The sequence below is a fragment of the Danio rerio genome, chromosome 20 (genome assembly GCF_049306965.1).
Source record: "Danio rerio strain Tuebingen ecotype United States chromosome 20, GRCz12tu, whole genome shotgun sequence".
NCBI lineage: Eukaryota > Metazoa > Chordata > Actinopteri > Cypriniformes > Danionidae > Danio > Danio rerio.
Genome location: NC_133195.1, coordinates 58,767,501 through 58,784,787, shown reverse-complemented (window position 1 = coordinate 58,784,787; position 17,287 = coordinate 58,767,501). Strand labels below are relative to the sequence as shown.

At 45.2% G+C, this 17,287-nt stretch overlaps 1 protein-coding gene across 11 annotated transcripts in view; it reads left to right on the top strand.

Annotated features, from left to right (window-relative positions):
- The window catches only part of plcb1l (phospholipase C beta 1-like), a 152,906-nt gene that overhangs the window by 70,950 nt on the left and 64,669 nt on the right, over positions 1-17,287 (top strand). For all 11 annotated transcript variants that reach the window (XR_012396242.1, XR_012396243.1, XR_012396244.1 and 8 more), the window contains one exon: positions 13,744-13,812. Coding sequence is in view for 2 of the 11 variants with exons in the window: in XM_073933860.1 (XP_073789961.1) it covers positions 13,744-13,812 (69 nt within the window). In the remaining 9 variants the exon portion in view is untranslated. The remainder of the gene's footprint in view (positions 1-13,743; positions 13,813-17,287) is intronic.

The following is a 17,287-nucleotide window of genomic DNA, read 5'->3' as shown; positions in this document are numbered from 1 at the left end:
CCCTGGCCCGGTTGGAAGAGATGTGCCAGAGCACAGTTCACTTGGGCTCAGACAGTGCAAAGCTTGCAAAGTGCAAAGACTTTTAAGTGACTGTTTAATATATGTTTATTAATCATTCTTACTATTCAATGAACCAAACTATGGTAGATTATTAAAGACACAAACCGAAATGCTTCCACACATCTGATTTAAAACCCGCTTTAGGTTCGATCATTTCCAGCTCTTTTTCTTCCCCGCTACTAGCAGCACACTCCATTACTGGATCTGTAGCGACAACAGACCGCAAAGGATGATGGCCACGCCTGGGCTGATGGGGATTGTAGTTTCCGCTACCTCTCGTTCGCTTCATTCGCCTGAGCAAATTTTCTCAGAAGACCTATAGTTATATCGAGTCATGCGACTATGGTAATATTGAAAAAAATTGCTATTGCGGTATGACGGTATTTACAATACCTTTACATCCCTAGTTATTGACCATTTTACAAATATTCCGTTTGGGTTTGTTTGGGATGTTCTTGGGCAGTGTTTAGCATTGCTGAACTATATTCAGAGAGCGTTATCAACACGACAGGCCAGAACTACTAGTCGTAGTCAGAGGATGGACAGAAAGTAGTGAATTAGTTCCATCATTGCACAAAGAGGCATTGTGCTGTGTGCTGGATGATGTGCTGCTGGAGCATGTTCAGCACATTGATTCTCATTTGAATAGATCGAAATCAGAGAAGTGAACAGTTGCGGCGCTGCTGTTATTACTGAGCCAGATTTGCATGTGAGAGTAAACATAGCTGACCTGCTGACGATGAACATTGACCAACTCGTGTTCCCGTCATTCAGACACGCTTCTGCAGCTCCAGTCCTGCTGTTTGACTGGGAAATAACCAATGTAGGCCTCATCACACTAACTCTGAACATGGACATGGACACCAATACTCTGATAAAACCATTCAGACAGTCCTCTGATTAGGAGTCGAGCATGTGAACAGCGGGTTTGATGATCTGACTAGTCAAACAGAAGGTGAATGCAGACATGTGGAGTATTCCTGCTGTAGTGGCGTCACTGAACTGCAGCACAGACATGGAGACACCTTAAACTGTTACTGCTGTGCAGGACTGCTCACTACATTTAGCCACAGGACACACACACACACACACACACGGCAGACTGTCAGGCGTTTGACAACACACAGATGAGAACGGCTTCAAGCAGGAGAGCAGATATTTGGTGCGAGCAGGAAATGAGGACTATGCTCAGATTTCTGGAAGAGACGAGGCATGAGGGATGCGAGTGACTGGACAGGCAGCAGTGGCCTGTTGCTGGAGAGTGTGTGTGTGTGTGTGTCCACCGTCATCTGTTTACATGAACAATGTGAGAAATTAACTTCAACCAACTCCTCACTCAAAGTGTGTGTGTGTGTGTGTGTGTGTGTGTGTGTGTGTGTGTGTGTGTGTGTAATGGGTGTATGGGTGCAGAGGATGGGTAAAAACACACCTGATGAGGCTCACTACACTTCAACTCATATTTCAGGCTCTAAACCGCTGAGATAGGGCTGATTCACCACAACCACAATCCGCTCAGCGTTTCCTCATGCCATTCAAACCAGCAGAACATTTCTCGACTTTTTTATAGACACACACACACACACACAGTAACACTGGGAGTGTAACACTGCAGGAGTATATGGTGTGTGTGTGTGTGTGTGTGTGTGTGTGTGTGTGGTATGATGCACATGTGTGATGAATGTCATTAATGATGGTGTTTTCATGCTTGGTTAATGATTTATTTTGGCATCTAGAATCATTGATGAATCAGTTGTTTGGTGTGTGTTATTTATAAACTCCTCAGATGATCGTTTATTCCTCTTGTTCTGGCGTATAGTTCATGTGTGGTGTGTAGTGAGGCCTCAGCAGCGTCCAGTTATTATCCTGTCGTGTGTGTTGCTCTTTACTGTCAGGATCCGCTTCAGTGTTGGAGATGATCTGCTCACTAACAGCCAGACTCTGAGTACACCCCTGAGCTCAGACCTGTGGATTATAATAAGGTGAGGTTTGAGTCTTCGGCTGGATCACGGAGGAAGTTGAGGATAGTTTTCCGTTGTTTCTCTTTTGCTCCATTTCTGCTTTCTCCTTTAAGTGTGTCAGAGATGTAGGTCACACGTCTTTTTTCTCGTGAGCAGTCGATTCAATTTGGAGAACGATAAGAGGGTATCAAATTTAAACAGCAAGCAGGTGCTTTGGGGCCGGTGTCTGAAATACAGCCCTGCGTCATCCTTCCTCGAGAGAAAAAGGAAAGAGGGAAGCAGAGTTTCAGCCGCTCGATCAGCCGTAAACACGGAAATGAACACTGCAAAGAGAAAGCATGTGAGGAATGCAGAATGCAGAAACCAAGTGTCAGAAAACGGTATGAGGATGTTTTCATCACTTCCCTGAACGAAATGAAATGGATATTTGGCTCTGTGACAGTGTGACCAAGCCTATTCAGACGCAGTCAGAAGGAATCTTCAGACTATAGTTATTAATGTAATGTTTTATTTGTTAGAGAAAGACACAGTAAAGAGAGATGAAGCTGAAATGACAGACGTCCCTCACAGGCATCATGATGAAACCTGTAGATGAAGCTTATTCGAGGGCTTTCATGAACTACTAAAGTAAAGTGGTACATCATTTCCTAAAACAAGTACGCAGGACATGACTAAAGCTGGCTGATCAATCCACTGAAGTTTAGTGGCCTTTATAAAGGATTATAATTCATGAAGGGTTTTAGGTTTTCCGGCAATGAATTCCAAAATCTGCTTAAACTGAGAGATGGGTCTGAGCAAATGCTGCTTTCAGTATTAAACTTTACTGTGCGTTCACACCAAAAGCGGCGAGAGCGTCAAAGTAGCTGGAAGTCATTCATTTTCAATGGGAGCCGGTGGTGAGGAGCAGCGCGGTGTATCTTCGCCAGTGTGGGCGTCGAGGAGAGTTGAAATCCAGTCAACTTTATAGTACTGAGCTTTAAATCCTACATCAGCCAACCCACTCTTAGCTGGGATCGAACCGGCGACCTTCCGCATGGGAATTACTTGCTCTCGCAAGGAGGTTAAAGACCATGGCCTCTCGCGTCACCAGAGCACCTTTAGAGGTTTAGTGAGGTTTACCTGCACAGCACAGACCTGGCCTCCGTTACACATATCAGAATGAAGAAGTCCACCGCTTGAAAGAAGCTTAGAGAGCACAGACCGGTGAACTTTGGTTCCGACCACAGTTGTTCCTAAGGGTTCGATTATTGTGGTCGCTGGATTTCCGATTATTTGCAATGTTTTCTTACAGGAACATGCCTTAAACAAGTTACTGCCAAGTTACTGATGTGCATTAATATATATATATTAAGGGTGTAACGATACGCGTATTCGTATTGAACCGTTCGGTACGAGACTTTCGGTTCGGTACGCATTACGAACAGATGATTCGATTCAGACTAATATCTAAAATGATAAAAGGGAATACAAAGTACAGAGAAGGGAAGTACAAAATATAATGTTTTCAGTGCAGCAATGCTCAACATGGCATCCTAATAACGTGGCAGACAACATGCTGCCTTCCCGCTGTGCACTCAATTGCTATCTTGCTGCTTTCTGTGTCAGCCTACTCGTGCTGGCTCCGCCCCCCGTTGTTCCAGCCACCCTGGACCCTGACACAGAACAGCCAATCTCAATAACCTGTTCACATATCGCCACACCCACCTACCTCTTAACTCCTGCTGTCAGGTGGGCGTTGCACTAGTTCGCAAAGTGGCATAGCGACCAGCGTCTTCAGGTAGAATGTTTAGAACTTCCGTTTACAACTGATAATTCGGGCTCTGAAAACGGGTTTCAGTAGCGTTTTGAGTGGATTACGGAGTGTTTTTGTGACACACAACTTTGAAAAGTGTCTGTCAGATGTAGTTCAAGCACGAGAGGAATGTCTGCCGTCAGAAATACAGGTTTTGAGTATAAAGAAGGATTTGTTTTATTTGCTGCTAAGCAGAAACCTCAGAAGTACAGCTCTATCACTATTTAAAGTAAAAAAAAACAGAATCATACTTTTATTATGTTAGTTGTAATACATAAAAAAATTTAAATCAGAGAAATACTCTGGCTTTTTTCTTTTTTTCCTGTATCGAAAACATACCGAACTGTGACACCACTGTATCGTATCCAACTGAACTGTGATGTTTGTGAATCGTTAGACCCCTAATATACAGACCCCTAATATATAATATATATATAGACACATGGACACACTGGACAATTAAGTGGAGCAAAGCCACTGCGCATGCGACTCGATCCTCCATTGTTACTAATTAGATAAGAAGTGCGCAACATTTTCACGCTAGAAACACGTTTATGCAGGAATGTAACTGATATGCTGCAACGGCCCTTTTAAATACGAGATCATTCATTTTCATGTCAGCTTAGTCCCTTTATTAATCCGGGGTCGCCACAGCGGAATGAACCGCCAACTTATCCAGCAAGTTTTTTACGCAGCGGATGCCCTTCCAGCCGCAACCCATCTCTGGGAAATAAATACGAGATCAATGTAGTGAATTTTGACGCTCTAGCGTCAAAGCTGAAGGCAGACAGCGCCGTGGCCAGAGCAGCCAGAGCGACCTTTGACGCTCACCTCCTTCAATATAAACGCACAGTCAAGAGTTTCCAGAAGCTGCTCCGCTGGATCTGCTGCTGCCGTCTCGCAGGGGAGATTTGCATAAAGACATAGCCCATTAAAACATTTGAACAAGCTTTACATAATGAAACATGACAAAACTACTACAGCTCAATATCTACTATACACTTTAGTTCTAGCAATAATGAAAATGTATTTTTTATTGTACAAAGATTGATCAGTTTAAGGGCAGATAACTAGTCCATCATATGCAGAATTTAAAACATTTTACATTTACTTAGTCCTTTACGCATTTAAAGTTAAACTCTTAACACAATTCCCAGCAGAGGTGAAGAGTGTTGGCATACATATGCAGATCATGCATGCCAATGCTTAACTAAATTACTCCCTGAGAAATTCCTGTATCGCTAGAATGAGGAACGGATTTAACATTATTAATGAGGACATTTTCTTCTTTCTTTATGTCTTTACATTCATAAGATGTGACGTAGATATCACACAAGCAAAGAGTGCTGCTTTCCTGAACATCAGAACATTAGAAGTGTGATGGTGATTTCATACAGGAGGCCAGCTAACAGATTCACTTCAGTTCAGCTTTATTTGTACAGCACTTTTACAATGTAGATTGTGTCAAAGCAGCTGAACATAGAAGATCATAGTGAATGTAAACAGTGTAGTTCAGTTCTCAGAGTTTAAGTTCAGTGTGGTTTAATCTTTACTACGGAGAGTTCAAACACTGAAGAGCAAATCCATCCATGCGCAACTCCACAGGTCCCAAAACCAATGGGCGAAAGTGAAGAATTAAAAAACCTGAAGAGAAACCAGGCTCAGTTGGGCACCACCATTTCTCCTCTGGCCAAACGTCTTGTGCAGAGCTGCAGTCTAGGCGCTGGAGGCTGGAAAGCTGGACGTCAGTGAGACTCGTCTGTCACTAAGGCATCACAGGAATCAGTCTCCTGCTCTCCTCTCCTCCATGACCACCACAGCAGCTGCTCAGGATACGGCCTGGTCCAGGATTATGGAAACCTTGGGATCATCTCGTTGCTTGGATTGCATCAGTGGCACTGCAAAGTCTCTGGGGCCCTCAGGATGAATATCCCCAGGTGGAAATAGAGAATAACAGAAGCAGAAATAGAGTGAGTTACTGTACAGTTTAGACAGAATAATGTCAGTTTCAGCCAATGAAAATCGTTCAGTGAACGCTGGAGCAGAACATTTGTGAGACAGAGCAACACTGGAGCAACAGCTGTTCCACTGATTCAATCATAAAACCCAGCAGAGGACGGCACAGGAACAGGCTCGTCTTCCAGATCACTGGAGCTGCTCTTCAGACGTCTGCACTACACTGAGCTGAACTTCATTTATACCAAACCCACCTGAGTCACCCGAGTGTTCATCAAACTGAAACAGTGTCATTCTACACCGGCCTGCTCCTGGCCTGATGTGCTGGAATGTCCCGCATGTTTAGGTTTGTAGTGTTGGTTTGTCTCTGTCCTTCATCTGTGTTTGAGGATCTGCAGTGTAGGAAGCACATTCGAGTTGAAGATGACCTGGCGTGGGTCTGTTGGAGAGTTTGGTGTGTGGTGTTTGCTCTGTGTTTGTGATAGTAGTGTTGGAGTTGAGATGGAGGTATTGCGATGGTGGATGCGTGTGTGTTTATCTGTGTGTGTTGTGGAGGAGAACAGAGAACATGATATTGTGCTTCACAGGTTATTTTGAAGCTGATCTGTGCCTAACAGGGCTGCCTGTCATACCGTGGCGGACAAATATAGAGCTGAAGCATAGTTGTGTCTGACCCGTACTCATTAACCCACTGTGTGTGCGTGTGTGTGTGTGTGTGTGTGTGTGTGTGTGTGTGTGAATCTGGGTTTCTGATGTGTGTGTGTGTGTGTGTGTGTGTGTGTGTCTGTGTGGGTCTGCTGTGTTTTACTCAGACTGTGATTGGCTGCAGGTAGTGAGTCTGTGGGAGTGAAGGGTTACTCGGCTGGTCTCTCCTGTTCTTCCAGTCCTCAAGCACTCTCTGGAGAAATGCACTTCTTCATTTTCCTCATTCATCATTGCGCCACACAGCCCCACTTATGTGTGTTATGCAGGATTTTCCCCTGAAGGGTGAGAGCAGGAAATACAGCAGAACTGTAAACGACCACACACACACACACACACACACACACACACACACACTGATGAGCAGAACTCTGTGCTGCCCTCTGTTGCATCTGATTTGCCTAAATCGGTGATGTTTGTCGGTAAGAGTGTTTCTTCTTCTCGAGAACAGTGTGTGACTCTACTGAGACTGACTGATCTGGCTGAACAGCAAACCACAGACTAATATGCAAATGATGAACGCCTGGAGCTGACAAACTACTGAAGAGAAGATGATGGAGCTCTAGAGGAGATGGAGGTGTAGAGGAGATGGAGGTGTAGAGGTGATGGAGGTGTAGAGGAGATGGAGGTGTAGAGGAGATGGAGGTGTAGAGGTGATGGAGCTGTAGAGGTGATGGAGGTGTAGAGGAGATGGAGGTGTAGAGGAGATGGAGGTGTAGAGGTGATGGAGGTGTAGAGGAGATGGAGGTGTAGAGGAGTTGGAGGTGTAGAGGTGATGGAGCTCTAGAGGAGATGGAGGTGTAGAGGTGATGGAGGTGTAGAGGAGATGGAGGTGTAGAGGAGATGGAGGTGATGGAGGTGTAGAGGAGATGGAGGTGTAGAGGAGATGGAGGTGTAGAGGTGATGGAGGTGTAGAGGAGATGGAGGTGTAGAGGAGATGGAGGTGATGGAGGTGTAGAGGAGATGGAGGTGTAGAGGAGATGGAGGTGTAGAGGTGATGGAGCTCTAGAGGAGATGGAGGTGTAGAGGTGATGGAGCTCTAGAGGAGATGGAGGTGTAGAGGAGATGGAGCTGTAGAGGTGATGGAGGTGTAGAGGTGATGGAGCTGTAGAGGTGATGGAGCTCTAGAGGAGATGGAGGTGTAGAGGAGATGGAGGTGTAGAGGTGATGGAGGTGTAGAGGAGATGGAGGTGTAGAGGAGATGGAGGTGTAGAGGTGATGGAGGTGTAGAGGAGATGGAGGTGTAGAGGAGATGGAGGTGTAGAGGTGATGGAGCTCTAGAGGAGATGGAGGTGTAGAGGTGATGGAGCTCTAGAGGAGATGGAGGTGTAGAGGTGATGGAGCTCTAGAGGAGATGGAGGTGTAGAGGTGATGGAGCTCTAGAGGAGATGGAGGTGTAGAGGAGATGGAGGTGTAGAGGTGATGGAGGTGTAGAGGAGATGGAGGTGTAGAGGTGATGGAGGTGTAGAGGAGATGGAGGTGTAGAGGTGATGGAGGTGTAGAGGAGATGGAGGTGTAGAGGAGATGGAGGTGTAGAGGTGATGGAGGTGTAGAGGTGATGGAGGTGTAGAGGTGATGGAGCTCTAGAGGAGATGGAGGTGTAGAGGTGATGAGCTCTAGAGGAGATGGAGGTGTAGAGGTGATGAGCTCTAGAGGAGATGGAGGTGTAGAGGTGATGGAGCTCTAGAGGAGATGGAGGTGTAGAGGTGATGGATGTGTAGAGGAGATGGAGGTGTAGAGGTGATGGAGGTGTAGAGGAGATGGAGGTGTAGAGGTGATGGAGGTGTAGAGGAGATGGAGGTGTAGAGGAGATGGAGGTGTAGAGGTGATGGAGCTCTAGAGGTGATGGAGGTGTAGAGGTGATGGAGCTGTAGAAATGATGGAGGTGTAGAGGTGATGGAGCTGTAGAGGTGATGGAGGTGTAGAGGTGATGGAGGTGTAGAGGAGATGGAGGTGTAGAGGAGATGGAGGTGTAGAGGTGATGGAGCTCTAGAGGTGATGGAGGTGTAGAGGTGATGGAGCTGTAGAGGTGATGGAGGTGTAGAGGTGATGGAGGTGTAGAGGTGATGGAGGTGTAGAGGTGATGGAGGTGTAGAGGTGATGGAGGTGTAGAGGTGATGGAGCTGTAGAGGTGATGGAGCTGTAGAGATGATGGAGGTCAGCTGTAGAGGTGATGGAGCTGTAGAGGTGATGGAGCTGTAGAGATGATGGAGGTCAGCTGTAGAGGTGATGGAGCTGTAGGGGTGATGGGGGTGTAGAGGTGATGGAGCTGTAGAGATGATGGAGGTCAGCTGTAGAGGTGATGGAGCTGTAGAGGTGATGGAGGTGTAGAGGTGATGGAGCTGTAGAGGTGATGGAGGTGTAGAGGTGATGGAGGTGTAGAGATGATGGAGGTGTAGAGGTGATGGAGGTGTAGAGGTGATGGAGGTGTAGAGGTGATGGAGGTGTAGAGGTGATGGAGCTGTAGAGGTGATGGAGCTGTAGAGGTGATGGAGGTGTAGAGGTGATGGAGGTCTGCTGTAGAGGTGATGGAGCTGTAGAGGTGATGGAGCTGTAGAGGTGATGGAGGTGTAGAGGTGATGGAGCTGTAGTGGTGATGGAGGTCTGCTGTAGAGGTGATGGAGGTGTAGAGGTGATGGAGGTGTAGAGGTGATGGAGCTGTAGTGGTGATGGAGGTCTGCTGTAGAGGTGATGGAGGTCTGCTGTAGAGGTGATGGAGCTGTAGAGGTGATGGAGGTCTGCTTTAGAGGTGATGGAGGTCTGTTGTACAGTAGAGGTGATGGAGTCTCTCTGTTTGACTGGCACAGACTCACACTGTGAGGGTTTTTCTGATATGTCACTCTTCAAAGTCGAGGCTGGAAATGTTGACCTTTGGCTAAAAGCCTCCTGCAACACACACACACACACACACACACACACACACACACAGCAGGTTGATTGAGAGAGAGATCTCTGACTTTTAACTGTAATCGCTGATGGCTGTTGCTGGTGTGTGAGTGAAGTGATGGAGCAGGGCGAGTCTGATTGGTCGTGGTGGGAGATGTACACAGTAGGTGAGCGTCTCATTAAACAGGGTCAATATGTTTAGTCTAGATTGACTTCATATATTTTAGGTAGAGCACTCTGTAATATGGGTTTCTGATCATGAGAAGGTTTAACAGAGACTGGACTTCATTAATTGAGTCATCATCATGCGTCTGCTGTCCTGTTGCTTAATATAAATACAGAAGCCTGTCATCAACATCAACATGATAATAATATAAAGCTCATCCTTCATATTATATTCACAGACGTACCCGAGCCCATAGCATGCCCTAACCCTTACAGAAACATTACAGATCTGTCTGAAGCTGAGCACGTGTAAATGATATGCTCCTGATCTTTGAGTTCCTCCATGATAAATACACAAAAACAGGACTCATGTTTCGGTTCGTCACTCATTTCTTGAATCTGCATATTTTTGCTCTGGGAAATGTTGCTTTCTCCCTCAAATACAGCTTCTGACAAGCAAGAAGCAAAAGTCAAAGTCAGTGGTGTTGGAGATGCGGCTGCAGGAGGCGAGGCAGAAATCTGTTGATCAGTCTAGTTCCTGCACTCGTGCTGTTTTCACAGAATGCCTCGGATAAATAGTAAAACTAATCATTTTAAACTCTCATTCATCCCCTCAGCTGTGAAGTTTTTACATTTAGGGTAGAGTTTGTGTTGTATGATGTACTTTTGTGTATTATGTGTGACATGCTTGTATGCTGCAACCAAATTGCCTTCGGGAACTGAATAAAGACTGACTGACTAGATAGGGTTGGGTATCGTTTGAGGTTATTTGGAGAACGGTGCTAAATCAATACTTTTAAGACAGTACCAGTGCCAAAACGGTGCCTGAACCGATACTTTTTAAATATATTTTAATAATTATAATGGAATAATACAAATATATATTTATAATAAGTTTAAAGTAACCACCAGTTTATTTTTTATATATTTGAATTGCATTATTATATTTCTTTTGATCATTTGTTTGTTAGCATGAATGCTAGATTAGCATTATGCTATTAACATTACATTAGCTTACTACTAACCTGTGGAAAGGCTGTCATCAACATCAGGAAACACCTTTTTTCTGGGTTTGGGACTCGTGACTACTTCGACATGGACATCAGTGATCTAATGATCCTCCTTAATCTGAATAAGACACTAATATGATTCAGCTGTTTACATGAGCTGCTTTTATGATTCCCAGTTACATGTTAAAGCACATAGTCCAGTAACATCATTGCGTCAGCAGCCTATTAATGTTTCCTCTGCAGTTTGTGTCTGTGGTCCTTTAAGATAATCAATAATCAGTGTTGACGTGGTCGACTCTTGATCAGAGTATTGTCTTAATCATATTAAAATCAGAGTATTGGTGTCCATGTAAACACACTCACTGATCACCGTTAAGCTGATTCCTTGAGCCTTACATTTCTTGTATTAAAATGTATAAATATTTTATATACTACTTGCAATACAGTTTTGTCCTTTAATACAGTCAGATATATGAACTGCACCTTTAAACAACACGAGCATTTAGAGCAAATAAACAAATATAAATATCCCGCTCGCTTTCTGAGCCTTGACCAGCAAGTTCTTTCTTACACCCCTACGATTGGTCACACGCTCAACAGAAAGGGCTGCAGGCACGCGCTCGTCTCTGCACACGGTACGCTTTTTGCTCGTGTTTTCCATCGATGCTTAACGCCTCGTGACTAAATAAAGGGCTTCAATGTGATCGTGCACAAAACGGCAGGCGTAAAAGTGTAATTTTTAAAGGAGCATCTTATGCTTATTTTTTTGATTTGATGCGCCACACCTAAACCTTCTCCACCAATCAGATCATCACTATTGTTCACGTGCACGGAGCTGCTGAAGTTACAGTAAGCAGCACTTGGAGGCGCTCAAGCGCAACACTGTCAATGTGAGCACACAGTGAAGAAGATACCCAGAGGGATATGAACGTGGAGCTGCTTATTGCTCTGATGAACACTCATCCTTTCCTCATTGCTAGAGCTGGAGCTGCTGCTTCAACCATCCTGTTCGAGTCACCAGTAACTTTAACAACAAGCGTGTGAGCTTCCTCTCTTCTTCTGTGTTACAATCGCGTGTCAGAAGCTTAAAGTTGTGTAGCGCCATCTAAAATCAAGGAGTGATTCTGCATCCTCATCTGCTCGACGCCAGTCAAAATCTCCTGGGTTTGAATCTGCAAAAGCGTCTTGAAAAACTCTGACGATAAACACAAATGAAAAGCGTCCCGGTGTGTACGAGCCTTAAGAGGTGTTCTGGCTTAATAAAGATTCAGTAAGTACTACACCAAACAGTTGTACGACATAAAAATGTTCTGACCTTTGATTAAGACTACTGATAGTAATAAATCTGTGTTTGCTGGATACTGGGAACAGACATACCCAATCTGCCTGAAGTACTGGGACAATGTGCTGCTTCTCCACGGTTTAATGACAGAAGGAAGAGCGTGTGTGGAGATGCCGACGCGGTAAACAACATCAGAGCAAACACAGAGGTCAGTCGACACAATGTGCTCCCACCAGACCTGAGATCTCTCTCGAACCCGCACATTCCTCTGCATGGTGGAGGACATCATACAGCATATAAACCACAAGCACAAGCGGTGATGACGGCCCTTTCACTTCATGTTGTAACGTTTGCCATTTGTCGCTATTAATACACTCAAACACCAGTGCGCACACAGGCAACGGCTACATCTTCAACTACATACACACACACACACATCAGGGCCATGCCATTACATAAACTGCGTGGGAGTAAATCTGGACTAAACCATTCACTGCTTATACTACACTTCGCATATTTCGCAGAGCTAAAAACAAATAAAAAAAGACAAATTCTTCCATCGTGGCCAGGGCCGGTGCATCCATAGAGGCGACCTAGGCGGCCGCCTAGGGCGGCAGTATAGAGAGGGCGGCATCCGCGACACCTTCCTCACCACCCGCGTCCTCAGATGTATTCGCGCATAGACGACAGAATAGAGAGGGCGGCGTCAGCGACACCTCAATCAGCACCCGCGTGTCCTCAGTTATATCAGCGCATAGGGCAGCAGAATAGAGAGTGCAGTGTCCGCGACACCTCCCTCCCTCCCTCAGCACCCGCGCGTCCTCAGTTATATTCGCGCAAAGTGCGCTGGAAAAGAGGTCCGCAATACCTCACTTCATTTTCATAACCGGTCACTTTCATTTTCACATTGGGGTTGAGGGCGGCATGATGGTCCTCTGCCTAGAGCGGCAGTTCAGTTTGCTCCGGCCCTGATCGTGGCTAGTGTGGCACAGAAGCTGGAACCCGCCTTTATGTATGCGCGACATCGTAAATGGTATGACAAGTGTAAACGCATGAATTGGATATGGGTCACAATTAAAACAACGTGTAAACAGACAGGCAACAAATCAGAGACAGGCAACAAATCGGATTTGGGCATCAAGACCTGACAGTGTAAACTGGGCCAAAGTCAAACACCCTCCTCACCCCTCACCACCGTGTCGATCCCCACTCGCTCTTCAGACATGTTGCAGGCACTCTGTCAAACCCCTGTTCTCTGTCAAACATATCTATAATTATTCATGATTACTATTGATACTGACCAATAATGAAAGGGTCATGTGTGTTTCTGAAGATGTGTGTGAGCATGTAAAGGCTGATCTGTGGTTTAGAGAATAATCTGAGCAGCATCACTGCGGCGTCTGTAGACACAGATTTAGTTTCTCGTCTCGTCAGTATCGAGAGAACAACAACTGTTTTCCTCTGCGTCTCCACCGGCGTGTGTCCTGCAGAGCGTCACGGGCACCTCTGCATCTCAGAGTTTATTTAAACGTTCATCGTTCTGTCTTCAACAGAGACGCGAGCTCAGGAAAGCTGAACCCGAGACGGTTTAGAGTCATCAGTCATCGTGCGTGTCCCCGTAACTCTAGTGCCCTCAGCAGGGTTAGTGGTCTCAGCTCAGGTCAGCTCTGCTGTCGCTTCAGTTTCCTGTATGTAAATGAGCTGTGTTCCCATTGGCCCAGCGCTGGTTCTCACGCCGGCTTGACCCTCCGCTGCCCCCTGTGCCGTCACCGCCGGGGTTTTAGGACGCACCGTGTCAAAGTCTTGTTTGAGGAGAGCAGGAGGCGTCCTGTTTTCCATCATCTGTCATGGTCATGTGTTTATTCAGGTTTATTGCTGTAATTGTGCTGTGCAGCGAGTCGAAACACTCATAAATCTGACCTGTGATTGCAGGAGACCGACCTGTTGGACATCTCGCTCATCAAGGACACCAGGACTGGGAGGTTCGCCAAGACGCCAAGGGTGAGTGTGTGTGTTAAGAGCGGAGCGTGTGTTTGTACAGACGCATGATGATGAACAGACATCGTGAGCTCCTCACTCCTGGCACGAAGACTGTGTGATGATAAACACAGAAGTGTCCAGAGCGGAGAGTGCTGACAGAAAGCATAGCAGCTCTTCACCAGTGTGTGTGTGTGTGTGTGTGTGTGCGCGTGTGTGCGTGCGTGCGTGCCCGTGCGTGTGCGTGTGCATGTGGGTGTGCGTGTGTGTGTGCGTGTGTGTGTGTGTGCGTGTGCGTGTGCGTATGCGTGCGTGCGTGCGTGTGTGTGTGTGTGTGTGTGTGTGTGTGTGTGTGTGTGTGTGTGTGTGTGTGTGTGCATGTGCAGAGGTAATATAGTATTTGTTGCTGTGTTAGCCTGTTAGGATAGGACAGTGTTCATACAGGAAGTGGAGTGGAGGGCCGGGTCTGTGCTGTTCTCCAGTGTTCAGGCTGGATGCAGATCATCAGTGTGTTAGACAGAGACGCTTTCAGTGTGTCCAGCGTGATGAAGAGTGTGTGATGAAGCACCACGCACTGCAGATCCAGCTCCAAACTGACTCAGTGTAAAATGAGAAAGAAGTTAGAGGACAGGGAAAGACGGCGTACACTTGAAAGACTTCTGTTGATTAATGCTGATATCTGTGATATCTGTCCTCATCATCATCATCATCATCATCATCATTGTTCAGTTCATGTGGCGTTCTGTCTAATCCTCATGTAAAGACTCAATAAAGAAATCAAACTCCTGCGTTTCCTCCGTCAGTCCTCATCTTCAGCAGTGTCTGACTCTCTGCTGCTCACGGTGATCTTCAGTAATAATCATCATAATGAAATAATTAAGCATTAAAGCTGATCACCATCTGATCCACCACACACTGCAGGAAGATCTGAATCTGCACAGCAGCTGCCGAAATGTAGATGTGTTTACAGTGTGTGTCTACAGTGTGTGTCTATTCCAGTGTGTGTCTACAGTGTGTGTCTATTCCTGTGTGTGTTTATCCAGTGTGTGTCTACAGTGTGTGTCTACAGTGTGTGTCTATTCCAGTGTGTGTCTACAGTGTGTGTCTACAGTGTGTGTCTATTCCTGTGTGTGTTTACAGTGTGTGTCTACAGTGTGTGTCTATTCCTGTGTGTGTCTATTCCTGTGTGTGTTTACAGTGTGTGTCTACAGTGTGTGTCTATTCCTGTGTGTGTTTACAGTGTGTGTTTACAGTGTGTGTCTACAGTGTGTGTCTACAGTGTGTGTGTTTACAGTGTGTGTCTACAGTGTGTGTTTATTCAGTGTGTGTCTATTCCAGTGTGTGTTTATTTCAGTGTGTGTTTATTACAGTGTGTGTTTATCCAGTGTGTGTTTGTCCAATGTGTGTTTGTTCAGTGTGTGTTTGTTCAGTGTGTGTTTGTCCAGTGTGTGTTTATCCAGTGTGTGTTTGTCCAATGTGTGTTTGTTCAGTGTGTGTTTGTTAAGTGTGTGTTTGTCCAGTGTGTGTTTATGCAGTGTGTGTTTATGCAGTGTGTGTTTGTTTAGTGTGTTTACAGTGTGTGTTTATGCAGTGTGTGTTTGTTTAGTGTGTTTACAGTGTGTGTTTATGCAGTGTGTGTTTGTTTAGTGTGTTTACAGTGTGTGTTTATGCAGTGTGTGTTTGTTCAGTGTGTGTTTGTCCAGTGTGTGTTTATCCAGTGTGTGTTTACAGTGTGTGTTTGTCCAGTGTGTGTTTGTTCAGTGTGTGTTAGTTCAGTGTGTGTTTGTTAAGTGTGTGTTTGTCCAGTGTGTGTTTGTTCAGTGTGTGTTAGTTCAGTGTGTGTTTGTTCAGTGTGTGTTTATCCAGTGTGTGTTTACAGTGTGTGTTTACAGTGTGTGTTTGTCCAGTGTGTGTTTGTTCAGTGTGTGTTTATGCAGTGTGTGTTTATGCAGTGTGTGTTTATCCAGTGTGTGTTTACAGTGTGTGTTTGTTCAGTGTGTGTTTGTTCAGTGTGTGTTAGTTCAGTGTGTGTTTGTTAAGTGTGTGTTTGTCCAGTGTGTGTTTCTGCAGTGTGTGTTTGTTCAGTGTGTGTTTACAGTGTGTGTTTATGCAGTGTGTGTTTACAGTGTGTGTTTATGCAGTGTGTGTTTGTCCAGTGTGTGTTTATCCAGTGTGTGTTTACAGTGTGTGTTTATGCAGTGTGTGTTTGTTCAGTGTGTGTTTATCCATTGTTTGTTTGTTCAGTGTGTGTTAGTTCAGTGTGTGTTTGTTCAGTGTGTGTTTATCCAGTGTGTTTTTACAGTGTGTGTTTATGCAGTGTATGTTTCTTCAGTGTGTGTTTGTTCAGTGTGTGTTTGTCCAGTGTGTGTTTATGCAGTGTGTGTTTATGCAGTGTGTGTTTATCCAGTGTGTGTTTACAGTGTGTGTTTATTCAGTGTGTGTTTGTCCAGTGTGTGTTTATCCAGTGTGTGTTCATGCAGTGTGTGTTGTCAGTGTGTGTTCATGCACTGTGTGTTGTCAGTGTGTGTTTATCCAGTGTGTGTTTGTTCAGTGTGTGTTTATGCAGTGTGTGTTTGTGCAGTGTGTGTTTGTGCAGTGTGTGTTTGTTCAGTGTGTGTTTGTTCAGTGTGTGTTTATCCAGTGTGTGTTTACAGTGTTTTTATGCAGTGTGTGTTTGTTCATTGTGTGTTTGTTCAGTGTGTGTTTACAGTGTGTGTTTATGCAGTGTGTGTTTGTTCATTGTGTGTTTGTTCAGTGTGTGTTTATCCAGTGTGTGTTTATCCAGTGTGTGTTTATCCAGTGTGTGTTTATGCAGTGTGTGTTTGTTCAGTGTGTGTTTGTTCAGTGTGTGTTTGTTCAGTGTGTGTTTATGCAGTGTGTGTTTGTTCAGTGTGTGTTTGTTCAGTTTGTGTTTATCCAGTGTGTGTTTGTTCAGTGTGTGTTTGTTCAGTGTGTGTTTGTCCAGTGTGTGTTTGTTCAGTGTGTGTTTATGCAGTGTGTGTTTATGCAGTGTGTGTTGTCAGTGTGTGTTTATGCAGTGTGTGTTTATGCAGTGTGTGTTGTCAGTGTGTGTTGTCAGTGTGTGTTAATGCAGTGTGTGTTGTCAGTGTGTGTTTATGCAGTGTGTGTTTATGCAGTGTGTGTTGTCAGTGTGTGTTGTCAGTGTGTGTTTATGCAGTGTGTGTTGTCAGTGTGTGTTGTCAGTGTGTGTTTATGCAGTGTGTGTTGTCAGTGTGTGTTGTCAGTGTGTGTTTATGCAGTGTGTGTTGTCAGTGTGTGTTGTCAGTGTGTGTTGTCAGTGTGTGTTGTCAGTGTGTGTTGTCAGTGTGTGTTGTCAGTGTGTTGTCAGTGTGTGTTGTCAGTGTGTGTTGTCAGTGTGTGTTTATGCAGTGTGTGTTGTCAGTGTGTGTTGTCAGTGTGTGTTGTCAGTGTGTGTTGTCAGTGTGTGTTGTCAGTGTGTGTTGTCAGTGTGTGTTGTCAGTGTGTGTTGTCAGTGTGT